The sequence below is a fragment of the Rutidosis leptorrhynchoides genome, chromosome 6, assembly GCF_046630445.1.
Source record: "Rutidosis leptorrhynchoides isolate AG116_Rl617_1_P2 chromosome 6, CSIRO_AGI_Rlap_v1, whole genome shotgun sequence".
Taxonomy (NCBI): Eukaryota; Viridiplantae; Streptophyta; class Magnoliopsida; order Asterales; family Asteraceae; genus Rutidosis; species Rutidosis leptorrhynchoides.
This window is the reverse complement of record NC_092338.1, coordinates 274,002,665-274,025,520: the sequence shown is the minus strand read 5'-3', so window position 1 is coordinate 274,025,520 and position 22,856 is coordinate 274,002,665. Positions and strand designations below refer to the sequence as shown.

General features: G+C 33.8%; 1 protein-coding gene across 1 annotated transcript; it reads left to right on the top strand.

Moving 5' to 3' along the window:
* The first annotated feature begins 5,905 nt into the window (after positions 1 to 5,905).
* LOC139854499 (uncharacterized) lies at positions 5,906 to 8,157 on the top strand. Its single transcript, XM_071843800.1, has 8 exons — positions 5,906 to 5,934; positions 6,017 to 6,079; positions 6,657 to 6,791; positions 7,357 to 7,367; positions 7,457 to 7,545; positions 7,656 to 7,697; positions 7,843 to 7,884; positions 8,125 to 8,157. Exons 1-8 carry the CDS (start codon positions 5,906 to 5,908, stop codon positions 8,155 to 8,157), a joined length of 444 nt encoding a protein of 147 aa, XP_071699901.1.
* The last annotated feature ends 14,699 nt before the right edge of the window (positions 8,158 to 22,856 follow it).

Genomic DNA, 22,856 nt, shown 5'->3' with positions numbered 1-22,856 from the left:
GTCTAACCAGATACCCTATACGATCAATAGAACTCGTTTCTGATGTGGACGATCCACTCACGTGGCAACCACAGAGCATACTCCGACTCCTATAATCGAGACCCCCGTCAAACCTGACGCTCTGATACCAGTTGTTGGGAAATTACGATCTCACTAATTTCCACCACCCAGTCCAACAATAATAGTAAAGAAATAAGAACAATACACAACACAAGATTTAACGTGGAAACTCCAAAACAGGAGAAAAACCACCGGCTCCCAAAGAGAGAAATACACTATATCACAAATTGTTACAATGATATAGACGACTCTCTTAAGCCAACTACACTCTCCAAAATATTTAACTAATACAACTCTCAAACAAGGGTAAGAAAGAAAGAAATAATCAAATACTTAAAGTGTATTGATTGGTGCAAATTAGAATGAAGACTTAGCCCTCCTTTTATAACCAAGTCACCTACCTCCAACTTTCTCCTCCTACCTATGTGAGATAACATCCTTCACAAAGTAACCATATCAATTTTTTCTATCAAAAACAAAACCAACAGGAGGGACATCCTTCTCAACATTCAACACATCATTACAATCAAAGTTGTTATTTGAATAAAGATCACCATCCTCTTCCGCCAACTCTTCACCAGAATCAACAAGTGATCTCTTCATCAGAATCAACAAGTGAAGGGTCCTCTTCAAGTGAGATAGGCCAAGTGGATGATTCTTGAACAAACACATTAAAAGTGGAACCACAAATAGTAATTTCGATTTCTTCTGAAATATGACGAATACATTTTGTGACAATGCAAAATTTTTTTGATGCTTAAAGGCCCTATTGACGAGACGAGATGTCTACAATATATATATATATATATATATATATATATATATATATATATATATATATATATATATATATATATATATATATATAGGGTCATGATCAATGGGGAAGTAACCAATCGGGGGGAAGCGGGGGGAAGCAAAATATTTTTTTTTTCGTTTTTTTTTTGAATTTTTTTTTCCCGGCATCAAGATCACACAAAAATATGAACATTTAGAAAAGACACTTCGTGACGAATGTTATTATTTAGGCGGGAAAACGATCGACAAAACTAATGTTCAAGATAATATTGTTCGTGCAGAATATGAACGTTTTTTTTCTTCATGTTTTGTGAAGTAAAATTTAGCCCGATTTAGAGTTTAGGGTTTAGGGTTTAGGGTTTTGGGTTTATTCCATAAACCCAAAACACCAAACCCTAAATCCTAAACCCTAAACCCTAAACCCTAAACTCTAAACCGTTCGTGTTAAAAACTCAATCTAAATCCTAAATCTAAACCCTAAATCTAAACCCTAAACCCTAAATTTCTAAACCCTAATATCTAAACCCTATAAACCCTAATATCTAAACCCAATAGCTAAAACCTCAAAATACGCTCGAAAAACACGATAATTGTTATATATTACTTCTTCGAGCGTTTTCCCGCCAAAATAAAAACATTTATCACAAAGTGTCTCTACTAAATGTTCATATTTTCATCTCATCTATAATGTTCGTGAACAAATTTTTTTCAAAAAACGAAAAAAAAAAAAGTTTTTGCTTCCCCCGAATGGTTACTTCCCTCTTGATCCTACCAATATATATATATATATATATATATATATATATATATATATATATATATATATATATATACCAAAAATCGTAACAATTTTCTTGTACACACCTAAACAGCAAGCATACGATGTCAGCTCAGTTACAGTAATCCGCACGACACGTTCATCCACAACTAAGTTGCTAGAATGAGGTTTAACGTATAAGATTAATTGGTTTACATTATTATTTTATTTATTATGATATAAGTTTAGATTTGTTTGGTAGTTAGTGATAGTTTTAATTTAATTTAAATTAACTGTGTTGAATTAGTAGTCAACTTGACCAAATAAGTATGTGTACGTGGGATAGTGAGTTGGAGATTACCAACACATTAGGAGAAATTAAAGTAGATAAAGAAGTGGTGTACATGGGCTAGACTTAGTTCCATTTGTTTTATTTTCCGTTGGCTATATAAAGCCATGTTGTGGTATAATTTAAAGATGGCAGGAAGTTTTATTCCTTTAATTTCTGTCCATCGTTTCACTTTGTTTCTTTAAGTTACTCATTGCATATTTGTAAGTTATTGGGACTTGTGATCCAACATAACGAACATAAATAAACTTTTCAGTTCACTATTCGATTCGAAAGACTTACACGCTTCAACGTTAGGGAATGAGATATGAGCCCAAAAGCCACAAATATAGTGAAGTTTAAGACCCAAAAAGCCTTCACACTTACAAAGATGATACATACTACCCAAAGCAGTGGCGGATCCAGGAAAATTTTTCACCGGGGGCGAAATTTTTTCTAAAACGTAGGAATTTTTTTTTTTTGGCAAAATATAGAGTTTTTTAGCAAAATTTGGAGGTTTTTGGGCAAAATACGAATGTTTTGGAGCAAAATATGGAGGTTTTGGGGCAAAATATGAAGGGTTTGGGGCAAAAAAAAAAATTCCACCGGAGCAAAATCGAAAAACCGAAAAAAATTCCACTAAAATTTCGAAATCCACCGGGGGCGGGCGCCCCCTCCCTTATACACTGGATCCGCCTCTGACCCAAAGTGTCAATATTCCTCACTTTAACTAGAAGTGTGAACGATGGATCTTCTGCATTAACAAGATCAGATTCTGATATTAAAACCTTAGTGTGAGCATCTTTCTGCTGCCCTCAGTGTTAGTACTTGATGTAGGTGTAATCTTCATAGGAGCACGGGTTGATGTATTCTTCTTCGAAGGCAGTTAGGAAACTCTTTCACATTGACAAACATAGGGTTTACCATTTTCTCCATGATCAGAGGTTTGGAGCATTGGAACCAAGATTTCGAAACGTACACATGACGATTTCCGATCTATACATTAGAAAAGGATCTTAGGAATGTGTCCGGGTCTTTAATTCCCATGTATCTGATGAATCCAAAGCGTTTTCCGGCTTTTGAAACCTTATTAGGTTCAAATACCTCCATTAATTATTTACGTGATCAGGAAAGTTTGTCACGTAAAAAGATGTTGCAATATTCTCAGTAGCGCGGTGGAGGGAGGTAACGTTTTGCGACGCTGTTTGATTTTGAATACCAATCCTCCAAACGTAATCATTATTGATTGACATAATCAGAAAGTAGGTTAGAAGATGAACGACGTTTGAGCCCGCCATCAATTGTAAAATGTATTTTTAGGAAGTGGTTGGCAAATATTTTTTCGTAAGCCACTACTTAACTGGTTATATAGCCGTGATGAATATTTGTATGTAAAGGTTGAACCCTCATGTTTAAGATATTATGTCTGAACACATACAGTGTTAAACTAATGAACTATAACAAGAGACACCTGTAAACCAACTAATGTAAGACATATACATCCAATAACATACACTACAAGAAAAGTGACCATTCCCGACGACACTTTTCCCGACGACATGTGTCGTCAGTATTAATACCGCAAAACGACAAAAAAATCACTTAATTGTCAGACTTTTCGTAGTTTTTTGTTGACCAGCCTATCCCGACGACATGTCGTCGGAAAGTCGTCGCTAATAATTTACCCATTTCTTTTTCACTTTTATGTCTTGGCGGCAAAAAGGAAAAAAATTCCCGCCAATGATTCTAGACGACATGTCGTCGGGAATGCCAATCCATTTTTTATTTTTTATCTTTTTGTTTTCGCGCCAATCAGAAAAATAAGTCCCGCCCAACTTACCGACGACATATCGTCTGCATTGACCCAATTCCTTTTTTTTTGTTTCTTTTTAATAAAGATAATTTAAGTTAAAACAATATTTCGGTAAAAGAAATTAAGTAATAATTATTTTGATTTTGGTATACTACAAATTAACTGTATTAAATGTTATGAAACAAGTTCATGATACAAGGCATGGAACACAATTAGATAAGAAAATAGGTTAGAAATACCGGAAAATTAGGGCAACTATAGAATCGTCGACTTGAGTCTCGTTACGAAACAAGTTCATGATTATAGTGTAGTATAACGGTGGAATGTAGTAGTTGAGTGTGACGGTGTAATATAACAACAGAATGTAACGGTTTAATGTAATGGTATAAAGTGAAGGTGTAATGCAATGATAGGATGTTACGGTGTAATGTAATGATAGAATGTACACGTTGTAATGTAATGGTGGTAATGTGATGGTGAAATGTAACAATGAACCTTAAACCTTAAACCCAATGTAATGTAATGATATAGTATTAATATAGGGGTGTAATGTAATGGTACAATGTTACGGTGTAATGTAACAGTGTAATGTAATGGTAGAATGTAACGGTGTAATGTAATGGTAGAATGCGACCGTGTAATGTAATGGTAGTATGTGACTATGTAATGTAATGGTGGAATGCGATGGTGTAATGTAATGGTGGACAGTTACGGTGTAATGTAACGGTAGAAGTTATGATGTAGTATAACGGTGAAATGTAGCAGTGGAATGTAATAGTGTAATATAACAGTGGGATGTAACAGTGTGATGTAATGGTAGAAAGTGAAGGTAAAATGCAATGGTAGGAAGTTATAGAGTAATGTAATGCTAAAGTTTACATGTTGTAATATAGCGGTGGTATGTGATGGTGTAATGTAACAATACACCATAAACCTTAAAGCCAATGTAATGTAATGGTATAGTATTAATGTAGGGGTGTAATGTAATGGTACAATGTTACGGTGTAATGTAACAGTGTAATGTAATGGTAGAATGTAACGGTGTAATGTAATGGTAGAATGCGACCGTGTAATGTAATGGCAGTATGTGACTGTGTAATGTAATGGTGGAATGTGATGGTGTACTGTAATGGTGGAAAGTTACGGTGTAATGTAACGGTAGAAGTTATGATGTAGTATAACGGTGAAATGTAGTAGTGGAATGTAATAGTGTGATGTAATGGTAGAAAGTGAAGGTGAAATGCAATGGTAGGAAGTTATAGAGTAATGTAATGCTGAAGTTTACATGTTGTAATGTAGCGGTGGTATGTGATTGTGTAATGTAACAATGAACCATAAACCTTAAAGCCAATGTAATGTAATGGTATAGTATTAATGTAGGGGTGTAATGTAAGGGTATAATGTTATGGTGTAATGTAACAATGTAATGTAATTGTAGAATGTAACGATGTAATGTAATGGTAGAATTTGACTTTGTAATGTGATCAAGACGTTTAGATAATTGCAGGTTTGTCCAAATCCATAATAGTTTAGCATTAGAAAATATACAAAAATTGTGTTGATGTAAATGGTGAGGGTTACAGTTGTAATGTAATGGTATAATGTGATGGTGTAATGTAATTGTAGGAAGTTAAAGTGTAATGTAATGGTATAATGTGCACATTGTAATGTAATGGTGGTATGTGATGGTGTAATGTAACAATGAACCTTAAACTTTAAACCCAACGTAATGTAATGGTAGAGTATTAATGTACGGGTGTAATGTAATGGTATAATTTTATGGTGTAATGTAATGGTAGAATATAACGGTATAATGTAATGGTAGAATGTGACTTTGTAATGTAATGGTATAATGTGATTGTGTAATGTAATGTAGAATGTGACAGTGTAATGGTAGAATGTAACAATGTAATGTAACGGTAGAAGTTATGTGAGTAAGTGACGATGTGATGGTGTAATTTAGCATTGATCCCTAAACTCCAAATGTAATCCCAATATAATGGTGATATGTGAGTAAGTGACGATGCAATGTAACGGCGGAATGTCGACAAATATAACGAAAAAATTGTACTACGATATAGAATGTGATGTTGTATTTAATGGTATAATATTATGGTGTAATGTACGGTAGAAGTTATGGTGTAATGCAATGGTAGGAAGTAAATGTGTAATGCAAAGGTAGGAATTTACACTGTAATGTAATGGTAGAGTGTAACAGTATATTGTAATAGTATTGTGTTAAATCCAATGAATGTAATAGGCATGAGCAAATAAACCGAAAAACGGTACCGGTACCGAAAACCGGTACCGATACCGAAAACCGGTACCTGAAGGGTTCGGTATCGGTTCCGGTTTCGAGAATTCATCAATTTCGGTTTCGAGAAATTCCGGTTCGGTTCCAATATTTTAACAGTAAATCGGTACTCGGTACTAGGTACCGAAATTGCAAAAAAAATTGTGGTACCAAGTGGGTAAAAAACCGAAAAATACGGTCCCGTACCGGTACCGAAACCAATACCGTATTGAAATTTCGGTACGGTGATTCTCCATTTTACCCAATTTTAGTACCGATACGGTTCGGTACGGTTCTAGAACTGGTCTCATCCCTACATTTTTATTTATATATTATTAATTTATAATTATATAATTTTAATTAATTTAAAAAAAAATTAATTTATATTATATATATATATCTTTAATTTATATTATTTAAAATTAATTTTTAATTAGTTACATCCGACGACATGTCGTCTGTATAGACGGAATTATATATTTTCGTTTCCCCCCAGATAAATTTTCGTTTCCCTCTAGATAGTAAGTCAACGTAAGTCAATTCATTAAATCGCCTATCCAGACGACTTGTCGTCGGGAAAAAAACTGGAATAAAATCCCCTTTACAGCTTCTGCTACTTCACTCTTGCAAACAAAAACCCACAAATAAGCTCTCAAGCACACCGATGGTGTTCAGCGAAATTCGATGGTTTCTTCATCCTTTTAGCTTTCCACTACCATTTTCTCATCAAATCCGCTCCAAGGTATGATTTATCCATCTCTTTCTTTTCTTATTCTTTTTTTTTCTCGAGATTTTGTTGGGCAATCCGAATTTTTTTATTTAAGGCTTTAAGATTTTGTGTTGATTTATGAACCTAAGGTCTGTTTTTAGTTAATATATTTAAGATTAAAGTTAGGATTTATGTTTAATTTTTTAGATCTATGAAGTTAGGTTTTTATTTAGTTAATTTCTTAAAGATTAGAGTTGAGGGTTGTGTTTAATTGTTAAAAGATTGTAAGTTAATTTAGTAAGTAAAGAGACTAATATAACAATACACAATATACACTGCTGCTGTGCGGGTTCGCCAAGTCTTCATTCTGCCTTTTTATGACATTGTTTTGATAATCTTGGTGATTTAGTGCTTCATATACAGTTTGTTATGATATTATGTGTGCTAATTTCAATCAAAGAATAAGACTTTTTATATTAATATTTTCATTTTATGAGTGTTTGTGTTTATCATTCATAATCGTGTCATAATTGTTGCTCACATATGTAATCTCTTCACCCTTAGAACATTATAAGTATGTATTTGTTCAAATGTGCAGGTTGTTATTAGGTGTTGCATAATTGTTGTTTACATTTGTAGTCTTGCCTAACTCTCCTGCTCAACTTGAGCCTCAAGGTTTGTATATGTCATCTATGTAGGAGAAGATATATTGACATTAGGGATGAAAGAATTGAAACAACTCGAACGCCAATTAAGGATTGGAGTTGATCGTTTACGCTCTAAGAAGGTATGTACGTTTATTAACAACCGATCTGAAACTTAGTATTACTTGAATTCTTTGTTGATATTTACCTTCAAATCCTAATAAAGATTTAATTAATTATTTTGGACATGCAGTGGCGTCTTTTATCAGAGCAAGTAGGTGTATTGAAGAGAAATGTGAGTCTTAAGCTATATGCTTTCGGTGTTAAAATTTAGCTACATCCTATGCTACGTACTATTCATTTTTCATGTTATGGGATCTTAGGATGTATGTTATTAGTTAGCACTTTAATTGACTTGAAATAAGTGTATAAATATGCAGCATAAAACTTTGCAGGAAGAAAATAGCTTTCTGCAGAAAAAGGTGAGCATTTACTCGAAGGTGCTACTGTTTGATGAAGCGAAGTGCTCGGGTTTCGACTGTTATAAATGGTGATGTGTTATAATTCACGCATACTATGCTTGGTTCAATTATAAAAATCTCAGTTTTGATAATGACTACTATTGATTTGTTTGTTCGTTAATTATTATGTTTTCGAGTTCATATATATATAATAGATAAGCTTTGTTTTGATCGTTTTTAATGTTTATTCATTTGTTGCAGGGAGATGCAGATACAATAATGATGTTTATATAATAGTTTGACTAAGATGGTTATTAGTTACACTACTAGTTAATAAAGATGCGGCTTGTTAGTTTGTAGTCTAGAAATAGAATGCTATAAAGATGCAGGTTATTAGCTACACTTTAGGATTGTATTAGAATTTTGAACATTTGTAATCTTTTTAATGATGTTAATATTTGTGATGTTATTTTAAATGTTTATCATTTATTTATATTTATTACATTATGGTATAATGCTTTTTGTTTTGAACATCTGGGCAGAAATTGTATTTTGTATGATCAATTCGGCTGGACAACAGCTGTTTTGAAGTACCTGTAAAAATATTTAATACATGCTTTCCAGACGACATGTCGTCACAAAAGGGTCGTCGCGAAATGTGGCTTTGACCAAAAATGTCAAAATCAGTCAACAATTGACTTTTTCATGTCTGACGACATGTCGTCACAAAAAATCGTCGCGAAAGGAGCAACTTCATCTTTGACTGTGTCAGTCAAAATGGGTCCCACCGTCGTCAGGATAGACGCAAAATAGGCGTCGGGAAAACCTTTTCGCGACGAGGCTTTAGGGACGACACATAAGCGACGAGCTGTCGTCGGAATAGGGCTTTCCAGACGACATGTCGTCGCAAAATGTCGTCTGGAAAGGGCTCATTTGTTGTAGTGATATTCAACATCGAATTAAATCCAATTCTCTAGTATATAGGTTTATGTATATTCAATTGATTGACACTAATAATTAATATTTGTGATTGTAAATCTAACTGTTTTATTTTGCTTGCAGAGATGAAAGTTAACACATTCATGGGACTTGGTGACATCAAGGGTGATAACGCCCGGATTATAGATATTTCACATTACATATTTTGACATTATGTGGCTTAATATATATAATTATAGTCAATATTATGTACGTTTGATACTTAACTATGTTGCGCGTTGATTATAGTTTCATATGCAAGAAGTTGGCGAAATTAAGCCTAATATTGAAGAAAAACATGGAATCTGCGCATTGTCACAGTTTAGGCCGTAACTTTCTCATCCAGACTCCGATTAAGGCTATTCAAATGCTCAGACGTTCGTAAGACAAATATCTGCAAATAAAGTTGCGTGTTTAAAGCTAATTGAACTTGATTGATTTGACAAATCAACTTGATAATGTCTTAATTACCTAAGTGATTTAAACTTAACAACACTTTATATAGGTATGACAATCTCTCTATAATTTTGAAGTTGTTATAATTCAGTAGGCTTATAACTAATTTTGACCTAAGCCTATACAATCCTTAAATATGAGAGAGTAGTAATGGAAGAGAGAGAGAGAGTATATTTCTTATATGTAAGAAAATGGTGTGTATATGTGTGTTCATTATCCACATATATATAGTACAAATTTTACTATCCATATTTGATTAATTACCATCCATATTTTACTACTAAATTTACAACACTCCCCCTTGGATGGTAAATTTTTTTTTTTAAAGAGCAATTAATACTGCCTCGTTAAAAACCTTGCTAAAGAAAACCCAGTGGGATAAAACTTTAGCTAAGGGAAAAAGAGTGCAGCATAGAGTTGACTCCCCCTCAAGTAGACAACGCTGAGTCGTCACATCTTTTGAACTTGCCTCATGCCAATATTGTGAATGTATGTTTTGAAAAACAGCGATTGACAGTGCTTTGGTATAAAGATCAACAGAGTTGTTGATTGAACGTATCTCATTTTAATCTGGTTGTCTTTTACGAGATCTTGAGTATATGAGTAGAATCTGAGGTTTTCATTTGAAACTGTATCATCTAAATCTTTTATGTACAAGTTTGGTCCACGTGATTTGTCTACAGTCTCCTTCATGGTTTGTTCAAACTGTTGTTTCAATTCCTATTCCCTTTCAGTCTTTTTCTGAGCCTTACTAATATACCATTCTTTTCCATCAAACTTATGACCGTTGAGACTGTTTATAACTTTAGTGCCTCGTCAGCATTTATGTTTTGTTCTTTCATTTTTTGATACTCTTCTTTCATTTGTACTATGTAAGCTGTATTATCTTCATAGATAGTTGTTAGGCTTTTATAGCGTTCTAGTCCACAAGAATCAATAATGATTTGTATCATTGATCTTAACTAAAATCATTCCCGAGTAGCTTCATGTAATGCAATCACTTCGGCATGATTTGATGATGTTGCAACAAGTGTTTGTTTTGAGAACGTCATGATATTGCGGTGCCTCCATTTAGGAATACATATCCAGTTTGAGATTTAGCTTTATGTAGATCGGATAAATAATCTGCATCTGTATAACCAAACAAATCTTGTTTCGAGTTGTTAGAATAAAATAATTATAAATCAGTAGTTCCCCGAAGGTATCAAACTATTTGTTTGATCCCATTCCAATGTCTTTTGGTAGGGGCTGAGCTGAACCTTGTCAACAAATTAACTGCAAAAGAAATGTCAGATCTTGTATAATCTATAAGATACATAAGAACCTCAATTGCACTAAAATATAGAACTTCTGATCTGTTAAAATTTTCATGATCTTCGCAGGGATGAAATAGATCAGTGTCAATATTGAGTGATCTAACAACAATGAGTTTGTCTTTAAAAAAAAATGTTTTAAAATCTTTTCGGTATAAGTTGTTTGATGTACAAGTAAACCATTAGGCATATGCTCAATTTGCAATCCAAGGTAATACTTGGTTTTTTCAAGATCTTTCATTTCAAAATAATTCTTTAGAAGTTGAATGATTTCATAGATCTCTTTATTTGTTCATATGATGTTAAGAACATTGACATAAACAACTACGATCTCATATCCGAACATTGTTTTTATAAAACATACGTGCAAAATAAGTTTATATTTATACCCTTTTTTTTTATCAAGTAGTCATTTAATCGGTTATACCACATACGTCCCGTTTGTATAAACCCACTTAGAAATCTTTGTGATTTAATGGAATATATTCCCTTGGGTTTTACATTAGATGCTTATGATACCTTAACCCTTTAGGTATATTCATATATATCACTATTAAGTGATCCATACAGATAAGTAGTAACAACATTCATGAGATGCATTTAAATAACTACCAGGTTGATTAAGTATCTAATAAGTAATTGTATCCATTACAGGAGGATAATTTTTCCTCCTAATTCATTTCTGGTCTTTGTGGGAAATATTGAGTTACAAGTCTAGTTTTGCCTTGTAACTTCATTTGCACATTTCTTTTCGGATAAAAATTCATTTGTATCCCATACGTTTCACATCTTTAAAAGTGATAACGATTGATCCGAAAACTTTTCTTTTATCGAGCGATTCTTATTCAGCTCTTATTGCTCCTTTCCATTGAGCTCAATCATGTCCATTTTGTATATTCAATGACAGATTTTAGTTCCAGATCATCATCTTTATTTATGATGTCATTGTAACATTATATGAAAATATCTCATAGAGATTTTAGTTTCATTTCGGTTCCATAATATTACATAATTTATCGCAATTTTAGTATTTACATTTATCAATATCCTCTGCAGAAGGAATATTGATTTGTGGTTCTTCTTGAACACTTTCTCTTACCTCATTATCAGCTGATTTTCTTTTTCGAGGATTTTTATCTTCGGAACCAATTGATCTTTCATGTTTGATGCGTGGCAAAGACTCAATAGTGACATTATTGCCAGCTTTTGGAATTTCAGTTCGAGCTGGAGCATTTATCGCTGGTATATATGATTTAGTCACTTTTTTATATCTGTAAATGAATAAAGTAATTAATTTGCAAGTTCTTGCATATGCATTGAACTTTCGTTTCACATTCTTTTGTGCGAGTTCAATATACCTTAATTGATGTTCGCATCATGAAGCATCATTTTATTTTTTATTTTTATTTCTCCCCCTAATCTAGGGAACAATGTTTTATTAAAATGACAATCAGCAAAACGTGCTGTAAAAACATCACCCATCATGGGTTCAATATATCTTATGATTGAAGATGTTTTATATTCAAAATATATTATCATCTTTCTTTGAAGAACCATTTTATTGTGTTGTGGTGATACAATTGGAACATACACTGCACAACCAATGTTTTAAGGTAGAAAATATTTGGCTCTTGGCCAAAATCAAGTATTAAGTGAAAATATTTACGACTTCCACATGGTATAATGCGAATTAATGTCGCAGCATGTAAATTTACATGTCCACATATAAATATTGAGAGATTTGTACTCATTATCAATTGTCTAGTTATTAGCTGTAAGCGTTTATCTATTGATTCAGCTAAACCAATTTTGTGTATGCACATGAGCAACTGGATGTTCAACAACAATCCCTGTAGATATATAATGATCATTAAATGCTTGAGATGTTAACTCACCAGCATTATCAAGTCTCATCCTTTTAATGGTGTAATCAGAATAATGTGTTCTCAATTTAATAATTTGTGCAAGAAACTTTGCAAATGCCATATTACGGCTTGATAACATACAAATATGAGACCATCCGCTAGATGCGTCTATTAGAACCATGAAATATCAAAATGGTTCACATGATGGATGAATTGGTTCATATATCTTACCTTGAATTCTTTCAAGAAACATTTGTGATTCTTTTTTACAATATACTTTTCATTAATCACCATATGTGCTTTCCATTAATCACCATATGTGTTTTTTTTATATCATATATCCTTTTCACCATATACGCTTTTAATCATATGCGCTGTGTTTTTCACCATATGCGCTTTTAATCATATGCGATTTTCATCATATGCGTTGTGCTTTTCATCATATTCGCTTTTTATCATATGCGCTTATCATATGCGATGCGCTTTTTATCATATGCGCTTTTTTATGTGAATAGTAAATTAATTAATTTCGTTTTACTATTCATATGAATTAATTTAGATTTACTATTTTGTTAATTGAGTAATATATATATACATCATATACTTGTGACTCCGAAGGCTCAAATGAATTTGACCATATAGTTATACGTTGTACCTTGCACATTAATTTTCAGTAGAAGCTTTAGATGCATATTATTTTCAGTAGAAGCTTTAGATGCATTTTTTTTTAATCACCAAATACCACAAACACTTTGTTTGCGTTTGTTCATAGTCATCAATGAAAACCATTTTCTTTAATTTTATTTTATACAATAAAATTAACGCATCATTATTCTTTTCAAAAACAATAATCTATTGTTATTGTTCACTTGTGCCATGTTTAACAACAAAAGTCAACAACCTCTGTCTTGTTTGTTGTGGCAACCAAAAACAACCTTTGCTTTTGTTACCGAGAATCCAAGACCAAAAAAAATTTAATTTTTAATTAATCTTTTATCAAAATCATAAATGATTTTATTGATCTACGTTGATATGACCATAAAGAATTGACGGCTGACCTACTTTTGTAAGTGTATTTCGGCTATCATCCCGAAAACGCACAACGACCTTTTTTTTTTTTTTTTTTATGAACTATTTGTTTCATATCTAGCTTAGGCAATTATTGTGAACATTTGGTCCCTATAAGAGCATTTATTTTTTAGACTTTTAGTTGATTTGTACTTGTCACAATTAGGGATAGCACCCGCGGGTCGTGGATGCGGATCCATTGGATCCATCACCCGTACCCGCGGATTTTTTTTTAAGAGACATCCAATTGAACCCTTGTTCGTTGAAACAATTTGACTATATTTTTACTCCCCATTATTAAACGGGCCATTTTGATGCACACTCTTAAAAAAAATAATTTGTTTTTTAAGTTTTATTATTCAACCTCCTTTTTTCAACGGTCACGTTTTTAACAAAACATTTGACAAGTTTTGAAAAAAGTTTTTTATTTATTATCATCAAAAGTTTTCTATTGTCACTCTACTGGATGGAATTATGGCATACAACCAAAATTGCAACCCAACACTACATAAGAACAAAAAGGTTGTTTTTAATTAACATATGTATATGTGTTAAACTCGGAATAATAATAACTTATTTTAGAAAATTAACATAAGACATGTTGAAACATTTTTGTCACATTTAGCTCATCAAGTCTAATACTTATCATTGATAGATTTTATCATGTCTAGGAGATGTTTACTTTTTTCTTGTATTAAGTCCTACTTTCATTTACCTTTGTTTGGAAAAAAGTTTTTTTTTTTACTTTGTTTTCCCCCTTTCTGTAAAACTCATTTAAACACTTTCTTTGTTTTTTTTTTTTAAAAAAAACTTCCTTTTTTTTACGTTACCCGTAAATTATAAATATATAAAAAAAACTTTTTGTTTAAATTTTTTTTCTAGTTTTTAAAAGGCCACTTGACCAATTTTTTAATTCTTTCACAACACCTGATATCGTGATCGTGACCTTTCACCAAAGCAAGAGATATTCTTGATAAACTAAACACGGACTCGTGTTTGAAATTGTCGGCCACAAAAAAATTCATTTGATAAAAGTATATATTTTTTTTTTAGTTATAGAAGGAGACCACTTCATTTTCAATACTTCATTTTTGACAAAAAAAAAACTATTCCATTTTACCATCCCCTTTTTTTTCTTACTTTAACTTTTAAGATATACTTTTAATAAAAATACAAACTACTTTTTCTTATTTTAACTTTTAAGATTTACTTTTAATAAAAATACAAACTACTTTTTGTATTTTAACTTTTAAGATTTACTTTTAATAAAAGTACAAACTACTTTTTCTTATTTTAACTTTTAAGATTTACTTTTAATAAAAATACAAACTATTTTTTTATTTTAACTTTTAAAATTATAAATTTAAGAATAAACATTAGTATGCATGAAATAAATAATGATTAATTGCATAAGTAATCATAAATGTTAGATAACATATAAAGACCCCGTCGTATTCGTATTGATCGGAATTAATCTCGACCCATGGTACCGTGTTGTCAAATGACGTGTTGCGTACATAAAGTACCGTGTTGTCAAATGACATGTTGCGTACAATCATGAGGTCTTATTAACATAAATATAAATGTTAGTGAAGTTAATAAGAGTTAGATTACAGAAAATATAATTCAGGCGGTATAACCGGCCATATATAACTTAAATAACATAAATATAAATGTTAGTGAAGTTAATAAGAGTTAGATTACAGAAAATATAATTCAGGCGGTATAACCGGCCATATATAACTTAAATAACATAAATATAAATGTTAGTGAAGTTAATAAAAGTTAGTAAACATAAATGATAGTTAGGCGACAGTGTCGACCATATATAATTTAGGTGGCAGAGCCAACCATATAATAAGAACAATACAAATGCACTAAGAACTTAATAAAAATTAGTAGTTCAAAATGTTAGTAGTCCAAAATTTGATATGTCCGAGTCTGAAAAACCCTAATAATTTCATACCTTGATTAGTGACTCGTGATCGTTTGAGATATCCTTTGATTACACTAAGCTCTTCATGCTGATAACGTGTTATAATTCAGTAGGCTTATAACTAATTTTGACCTAAGCCTATACAATCCTTAAATATGAGAGAGTAGTAATGGAAGAGAGAGAGAGTATATTTCTTATATGTAAGAAAATGGTGTGTATATGTGTGTTCATTATCCACATATATATAGTACAAATTTTACTATCCATATTTGATTAATTACCATCCATATTTTACTACTAAATTTACAACAGAAGTAAAATTTAATACATGTTTACTAAATGATTTTAATCGTTAGTCGAAATGCCAGGGGAAGTAAAGTCCAAATGGGAGGGGAAGTATTTCATTATTTTATTTCTCTTTATCAACCTACCACCACCAAAATATTTATTACCATGAAATATATTTCCAATCACAACTCGCTAGCCTTATATACTTCGCTTTGATATCACGTAAAATATCCACTTAAATTCCACATGAATTCAAGCAAAATTGATTTATAAATGCACTAATCCACTTTGTTTTGCTATTTAGGACTTTTAAATCACAAATTGCTGAAAAGCTGAAAAAGAGTCAAAATTTGGGTTTTCTAGACCTAAACTCAAGGACTGCCCTAAAAGATCACCACAGAAGCTCAATATTGCAAATTGAGGCTGCCATCACTTATTCAAGAGACATATCTGAAGATCTACCAAGGACCTAGAAGCTTATCTGATTCATATACAAAGATTAAGACGTTCCAAGACTTACACACACTAAAAACACACAAGAAACCCTAAACTCACAAAACCTCAATTTCAACCGCAAGGAACTTCAAGAAGTGATTCAGCGGTTTGTGTGACATTACTAGAAGTCTAAAGAACTCCGATAAGGTGCATCTACTGATCTTCAAGTCATGAAAAGTACCCGTAAACAACAACACACTAACAGAAACCTGTACACAACAACAAAGAACTGCACCAACGGACAAACTAGTGACTCAAAGCCAGTCTACCAGGAACACTGGCGACTCAGATCTAGTTTGCAAATCAAACTAGCGACCTAGTTTGAAAAATGGCGATCTAGTAAGTCTAACTATCTAGTTAGCAAATTGCTGACCCGGTTAGCATCTAGTTTCGCAAACTGACTACTCGGTTAAGCAGACTGGCGACCCGGGCTACAAACTGGCGACCTGGAGATCAGCAACTGTCAACTCATAGCCAGTTGGTAATGCAAACTGGCGATCCAGAGGCAAACTGGGGACCCTAGATTTGCAAACTGGCGACTCAGAGGCACTTTGACGAACCAACTCATGACTCTTTAACAAACTAGTGACTCATGCTTGCAAACTGGTAACCCGGACCATGCAAAATCTCAACCCGGAGTCAATTTGATGACTCAATTTATCTATAAATTAGAGGCTCCAGGCGTTCATTTCATTTATTAAGAGTAGTTCCATTTCAAAAGAAGTCACTCTCACAACACTTTCTTTCAAAGCTTAGGCTAGTTTATCAAGTTTTAATGTAGGTTTTGTAGCTATAAGAAGCTATCTATACTTTTTAAAGTTGGGATGGAGCTCTGTTTTTTGTAATATTTGCTTATGAATAAAACATAAGTGAGTCACTGTGATAGTAAGAATTTCAAGATCGTCTTTGTCATTGTAAGTCATACATAAGTGAGTCACCGGCAAGCCGTTTTCTGCCCTGGTCTTGCTATTTTGCTTAGATCGTTTTGCTCGTTACTGGGAACGTAACTTGGTTTCCGGGTTTGTAACTTGTCTTTCACCATTTTTGCTCTAAAATCTTCGTTTTAACTCCGATTCTCTTGATTCTTTTTGCACTGTCTTCGTATTTACGTGATCTTCATTTTTAACCGACAAAGTGAGTTTTTTGGCGATAAAACTTGGAACTTTATTTTTTGGGGCCTCAATACCGGGGTGAAAATGTGACTTTTTAGCAGATATCAAATATCTTACACTTAGACTTTGCTTGTCCTCAAGCAAACTTCTTTTTTTTTTAACTTCAAGAAATCATTTCGGAGTTTCCTTTCTATTGGCCTAAGCAGTTTGCTTTTTATTATAAAAGTGAAAAATAAGGTAAGTCATCTATGTTAGGGTTGAAACTATCTCTGCAAGCATGAGGAGAGGTTACATGACTTAGGCTAGTTTTCACGAGAATCACACAAGTGTTTAGGGTTCGCTATAGATCTATGAAATGAATTCACTCATAGCCAGTCATGTTGCACCCATCGTCACAGGCTTGATAAAGACTCAAATCCTTGCTACTAATGCGAAAGCGGTAATAACCATAGATTCTAGGTCCTTTGTCAATATGGAAGGATGAAAAGGAATTTTGAAATGGTGGTAAAGTTGTTTTAAAGGGTTTGAAAGGGTACAATAGTCTTTTTAAAGACTTTTATTCTGAATTTCGGAAGTGAAAGATAGATAGGAGTGCTGATATTTTTGAGAAGCACTTTTGAGAACTTTTTCTACTTTTGGAGTGATTTTGCATAGGTATCCTTCGGTCGAGTAATTCTTCGACGTTTCTCTTTATAAGCTCTGCTCCTTTTCTCAGAACTTTGAAACAATTTTTTTTTTTTTTTTGAAGATTTTATCTCGAGAAACTTTTTGTTGGTAAACTTTTTGCAAGACCTTTGCCGTGATACTTGAGAAATTTATAACATTAGGTTTTTCGGAAGGAATCTCATTTTCTGGATTTTTCGGGTGATAGTAGAGATGATGTGGATGATGTGGTAGATGTCGTCGAGGTGAAAGGTGTGAAGGGTTTCTTTGGCAAATGGCTAGCTCTTCTGATCATACTATATCACATTTCATTACATGGAAATGCAGATCTAGAGCAAGTTCTGAATCTGAGCCCAGACATCGGCACTCTCAACGAAAAGTAGTGAAGCATTACAGATGAATGCTTATATGGTCTTATTTGGGTGCCTCACCATAATCAATTTAGGTCAATAATGCCTAGTCATGCAATGCTCTATTAGAGATTCGGTTCGTCCCAACAAGATTTCTACCCTACTTAAGCCTTAATTTTTATATACAAAGGTTTTTTATTTTCGAAAGTACTTTTTCGGAAAGGCTTTCTTTTGTTAAAAATTTTGAAATTTGGCTTAAGAACTAGGAATCTTTGTAATGTGGTTATTTTTAATATAGTATAAAAATATTATACCAACATCCCACACTTAGACGAACATTGTCCCCAATGTTCCTAGTGTATCCCACACTTAGGAATTTTAGTTAAAGATTTTTGGGAATATTTGTCTAGTGTTTATTTGGGTTGGAATCCCACACTTAGTGATAAGATAGAATGTAGCATAATTTAAAATTGAGCTAGTAACGAGTGGAAAGGAACGAGTACTACCCAACGGATTGTCGTGGTTCCTTGTGAAGAAATTGGCTGGCTTGTGAAGGCTTGTTTCAGCAATCTTGGAAGTTACGCCTTTTATTGATCGTCTCATTTGTCATCCTTTATTCTTCTACTCTACTTTATTGCACAGGTTGCCTCCCGAAAAGCGCTTTTGTTTAGGGTCGTTGGCTCGACCATAATGATGCCTAAAAAGCAGACATTCATCTCTGGTGGTTGTAGTCATAGTTTTCTTGAGGGAACGTGAGTCTTGGTGGATAGATTCGGAGAAAATGCCGAACCAAGAGTGGTAGAAGATCCGGTATTTCTCTTGAAGATCTTCTGAAGGAGAGATAATTTGCGGTTTCAGCTAGTGACAAATCTTGAAGTCCAATGAGAACATGGTCTACGGCTCTCCTGATTGATCCATGAATGTCAATCATCGAGGCCGTGCTTGAAATGATTGTTTCTCTGACGGGATGTTCATTTCGGAGGTCTTCAAATAGTGTCAAAATTTGTATCTTCAGTATCTCAAAATCTTCTGAACGGTGATCTCTGCAGTAGGAGTCTGTAGCTTTGCACAAATTTGTTAAGAGACAAAGATGGAAAGAAGTGAAAATCAACCGTGACCCAAGCATTAATGTCACAGTCTTGGAATATATCTCCCGACATCCAGCTTTAAATTTGAAACTAGGATCCTTGGACTCTTGGAAGATATGTGCTAACTGCTTCGTAACAAAGGTGGCAATGTTGACTCGGTCTGATTCCATATGTGAGAAAGGATTGTTGCGTCTTCCTTCTTCTGCTACTACGTTTTGCAATTCCTTGATAAATAGATCAGTGTGGTGATCAATTGTTACGTAGATCACTAATCTGTCTGGTGTTCTTTGAAATTATCTTTTTCCAAGAAAACGAAGAGGTTGTAAATATCTTCAATCATTTGCGAGTTAGAGTGATAAGTCGGGCATCCGGTGGAAAGATCTATATACTTCCGGATGAGAGTCAGTAGTGCTCGTTGGTTTGCTGAGAACGATAGTGCCGATCCGGCTAAGATTTCAACATTATCATCTTCTCTTGGTAGATAGAGGTTGTATTCATCTTCGATAGCCTTGATCCGCTCCTTTAAATGAGGTGTGAAAGCGATGGTCGATTTACGAATGGCTTCGAGAATATCTTCAAATTCATCGGTATCATTGATGAAGGTTATCATGTCGGTGTGTTTAGATATGACCTGTATCTCTGAGTGATCTGAAGAAGAGTCTGGCTCCTCTTGATCTGCTTCTGGTGGAGAATATAAATCATCCAGAATGTCTTCATTTTGCTCTTCTTCCTCGTCATCATCGGTATAGCTTTCATCTGTAGATTCGTCTGATGAACGGGTTTCTTCAGTTTTCTGGTGTTTCACTTTGACACTCGTAGGGTCAATCTCTATATCTTTAACTTTCGCAATCTTATCATTTTTCTTTTTGAATCGAATAATTAAAGTGTAATCCTCCGTCTCTAGCCTCATTAATTCTTCGTGTCGATTGTGATTTGCTTCTAAGCTTCGAGAGGGTTGTTGGTCCCTTGATTAACAACAGGAGTATTGTAGAGGGGCGGGGGGGGGGGGGGGGTGAATACAATTCCTTTTAATTAACTAACTAATTAAACACAGTTTAGTATTCAAGCATGTAATTTAAATAGAGTCAAAGGTAATTTTTTAACTGTTATTCTTTATTGATTAAATCACAAAGAATTACAACTATCTTTGGCGGAATGATAGTTGGTTGATACAGATTTACCTAAATATAGCTATGAGGATAAACTTAAAGCTATTACACGTTTTGGACTCTAAATAACAAAACCCACATCACTAGTTGTTACAATAGTGGATACAACAATTTATAGTAGTCCTATTAACCATGTAATGGTTCTATTGTCCACTGGTACATAGGATGTCTGTACTTGTGGGGACAACTGCATCAGAGAGCGTGCTCTTCTCTTTCCTCTTTGGTAGCTATTTGCAGGAACACCCCAATTTGGTTTGGCACCACTATTCATTTAAACAAATAGAGTGTTGTGTTCCCTAGGCATTGACAAAGTATAACACATGTCTGCACATGCGTTAAACTTCTGCATTCCCACGTGGTCATGTAAGGTCACTTGTTAGCCGCCGACGCGTGTCCTTTCCTCTTCAACTTTGTCTTTGACTTTTTTTGAATAGTACAATTGATGTAGACCACTCAGGAAACCACCATGCTTGTAATAGAGCATGGCTGTCTTGTGTTGTATGCTGCTTACCAGGTTTACTGGTTCTTCTTATGCTGAGTCACTTGATATTCTTGAATTGCTGGGTACTCATCCTGTGGTGATTCGAAGAATACACTCTACCTTGTGCTGGTAGACTAGGTAGCATATTGAACATTTGACACATCAATATTTGCTGTCTATACATAAACAAACTTGTGCTGGCTGCACATAACATTTTAGTGCAGATAAATTACGGTTTTGTCATAATTAAATCCTTAATTATTTTGGGGACTCAACAATCTTCCCCTATTTGATGATGACAAAACTTATGACATTTAGAGAAAACAGTAAAGCCAGCACTGAGGAACCTAAAGAAAGATAGACAGTAAATTTGTCCCTTTTAAGTTTTTTTTTGGGATCTTTTGATGAGTTATCTATATCTTATAACTTGATATGATTTTGAAGATAAACTCATTTCATTTTCAATACAACAGATTATATAAAGTAATTACAAAACATCATAATGAAAAATGAAGTAACAAAAGATACAATTTGAGCACTAGAAGGCTATCTATCTCTATCTTCATCATTTTCTAGTTCATCACCAGATACCTCTTCTTCTTTCACTTTCCAGGTAGCCCGGGCTTCAGGAAACAAGTAAGGCAGCTCAGTAGGGTCATAAACTGGAACATGAGGAGGTAGAATGATGGGATCTCTTCTGTGTGGGCCTTTACCAGTAGATTTCTTTCCTTTAGGCTTTTGAGAAAGTACTTCTTCTACGTTTACTACTGGTGCATTCCCAAATTTTGTTGCTTTGTTGAAGAGATCTTGGAGTTCAGGCTTCAATGTATCTTTAATACCACTTTTATCCTTACCAATGAAGTATTCCAATATCTCCATCCATTTACTGAATCTGAAGGTTCTCAATTCGGTGTAGTCTACCCTCTCTTGAATGTTATCTTCCCTGCTGATATTGAAAGCTATTTTTGTGCCTCTGTGCACTTTGATGATCTTGGTGGGATTTGATCTCCTGGTCAGTACATCACCATACTTGCTCCTATAATAGTGATCTGATAGCTCTATTGTTCGTTCAGTTTCTATAGTAGCAGTAGAAGGTGCTTTCTCAGCAGCTTTCAGTTCATTAAGAGCTTTATCTTGTTCCTTAACAATAGCTTTGGCTAGCTTGAGGGACTCAGCCTCTTGCTTTCTATCAGCAACCAACTTAGCTTCTTCCTCCTGAAGCCTTAGCCTTTCAGCAAATTCGGCATCAGCATCCTCCCTTCTTTTCCTTTCAACTTCTAGACCCAAAAGATAGTCATCGACAGTAATGTTCAGGGATTTTGCTGTTTCAATCATTTTTCTGCCCTCAACAGTTCTAAGAGCATCGCGATATTGCCTTAGATCCATACCCAGTTGCTGAGCCTCATGAAATTGAGCTTTCTCTTCATCAGTATGTAGCCTTTGACCACTGTTATTTAGATACACACCAATTTCAATGCCATAAGTTAAGGCAGTGATGTAGAATGGCTAATTAAGAGGATGATGCAGCAATCTAACTTGGCGTATCCTTTCAGAAATAGCTGCTTGTCTTTGCTCAAGCAATTCAAGTACAGTGATCTCCAGCCTGTAAGCCTCTCTTTCATCTGGATTCATCCTTCTTAGATCTGGCTCACCTTGGGCAACTGAGTCATCTTCCCAAGTTGTGTGTTTATCATGACGTTTTGGGGAAGATGGAAGATATATGATTGATTC

Excerpts from the sequence above, each read along its gene's own strand:
- LOC139854499 (XM_071843800.1), top strand. The coding sequence starts at position 5,906 with ATGGTAGGAAGTAAATGTGTAATGCAAAG. Across the intron at positions 7,546-7,655 it reads ATCGTTTACGCTCTAAGAAG|TGGCGTCTTTTATCAGAGCA; the intron begins GTATGTACGTTT and ends TTGGACATGCAG. Across the intron at positions 7,885-8,124 it reads ATAGCTTTCTGCAGAAAAAG|GGAGATGCAGATACAATAAT; the intron begins GTGAGCATTTAC and ends CATTTGTTGCAG.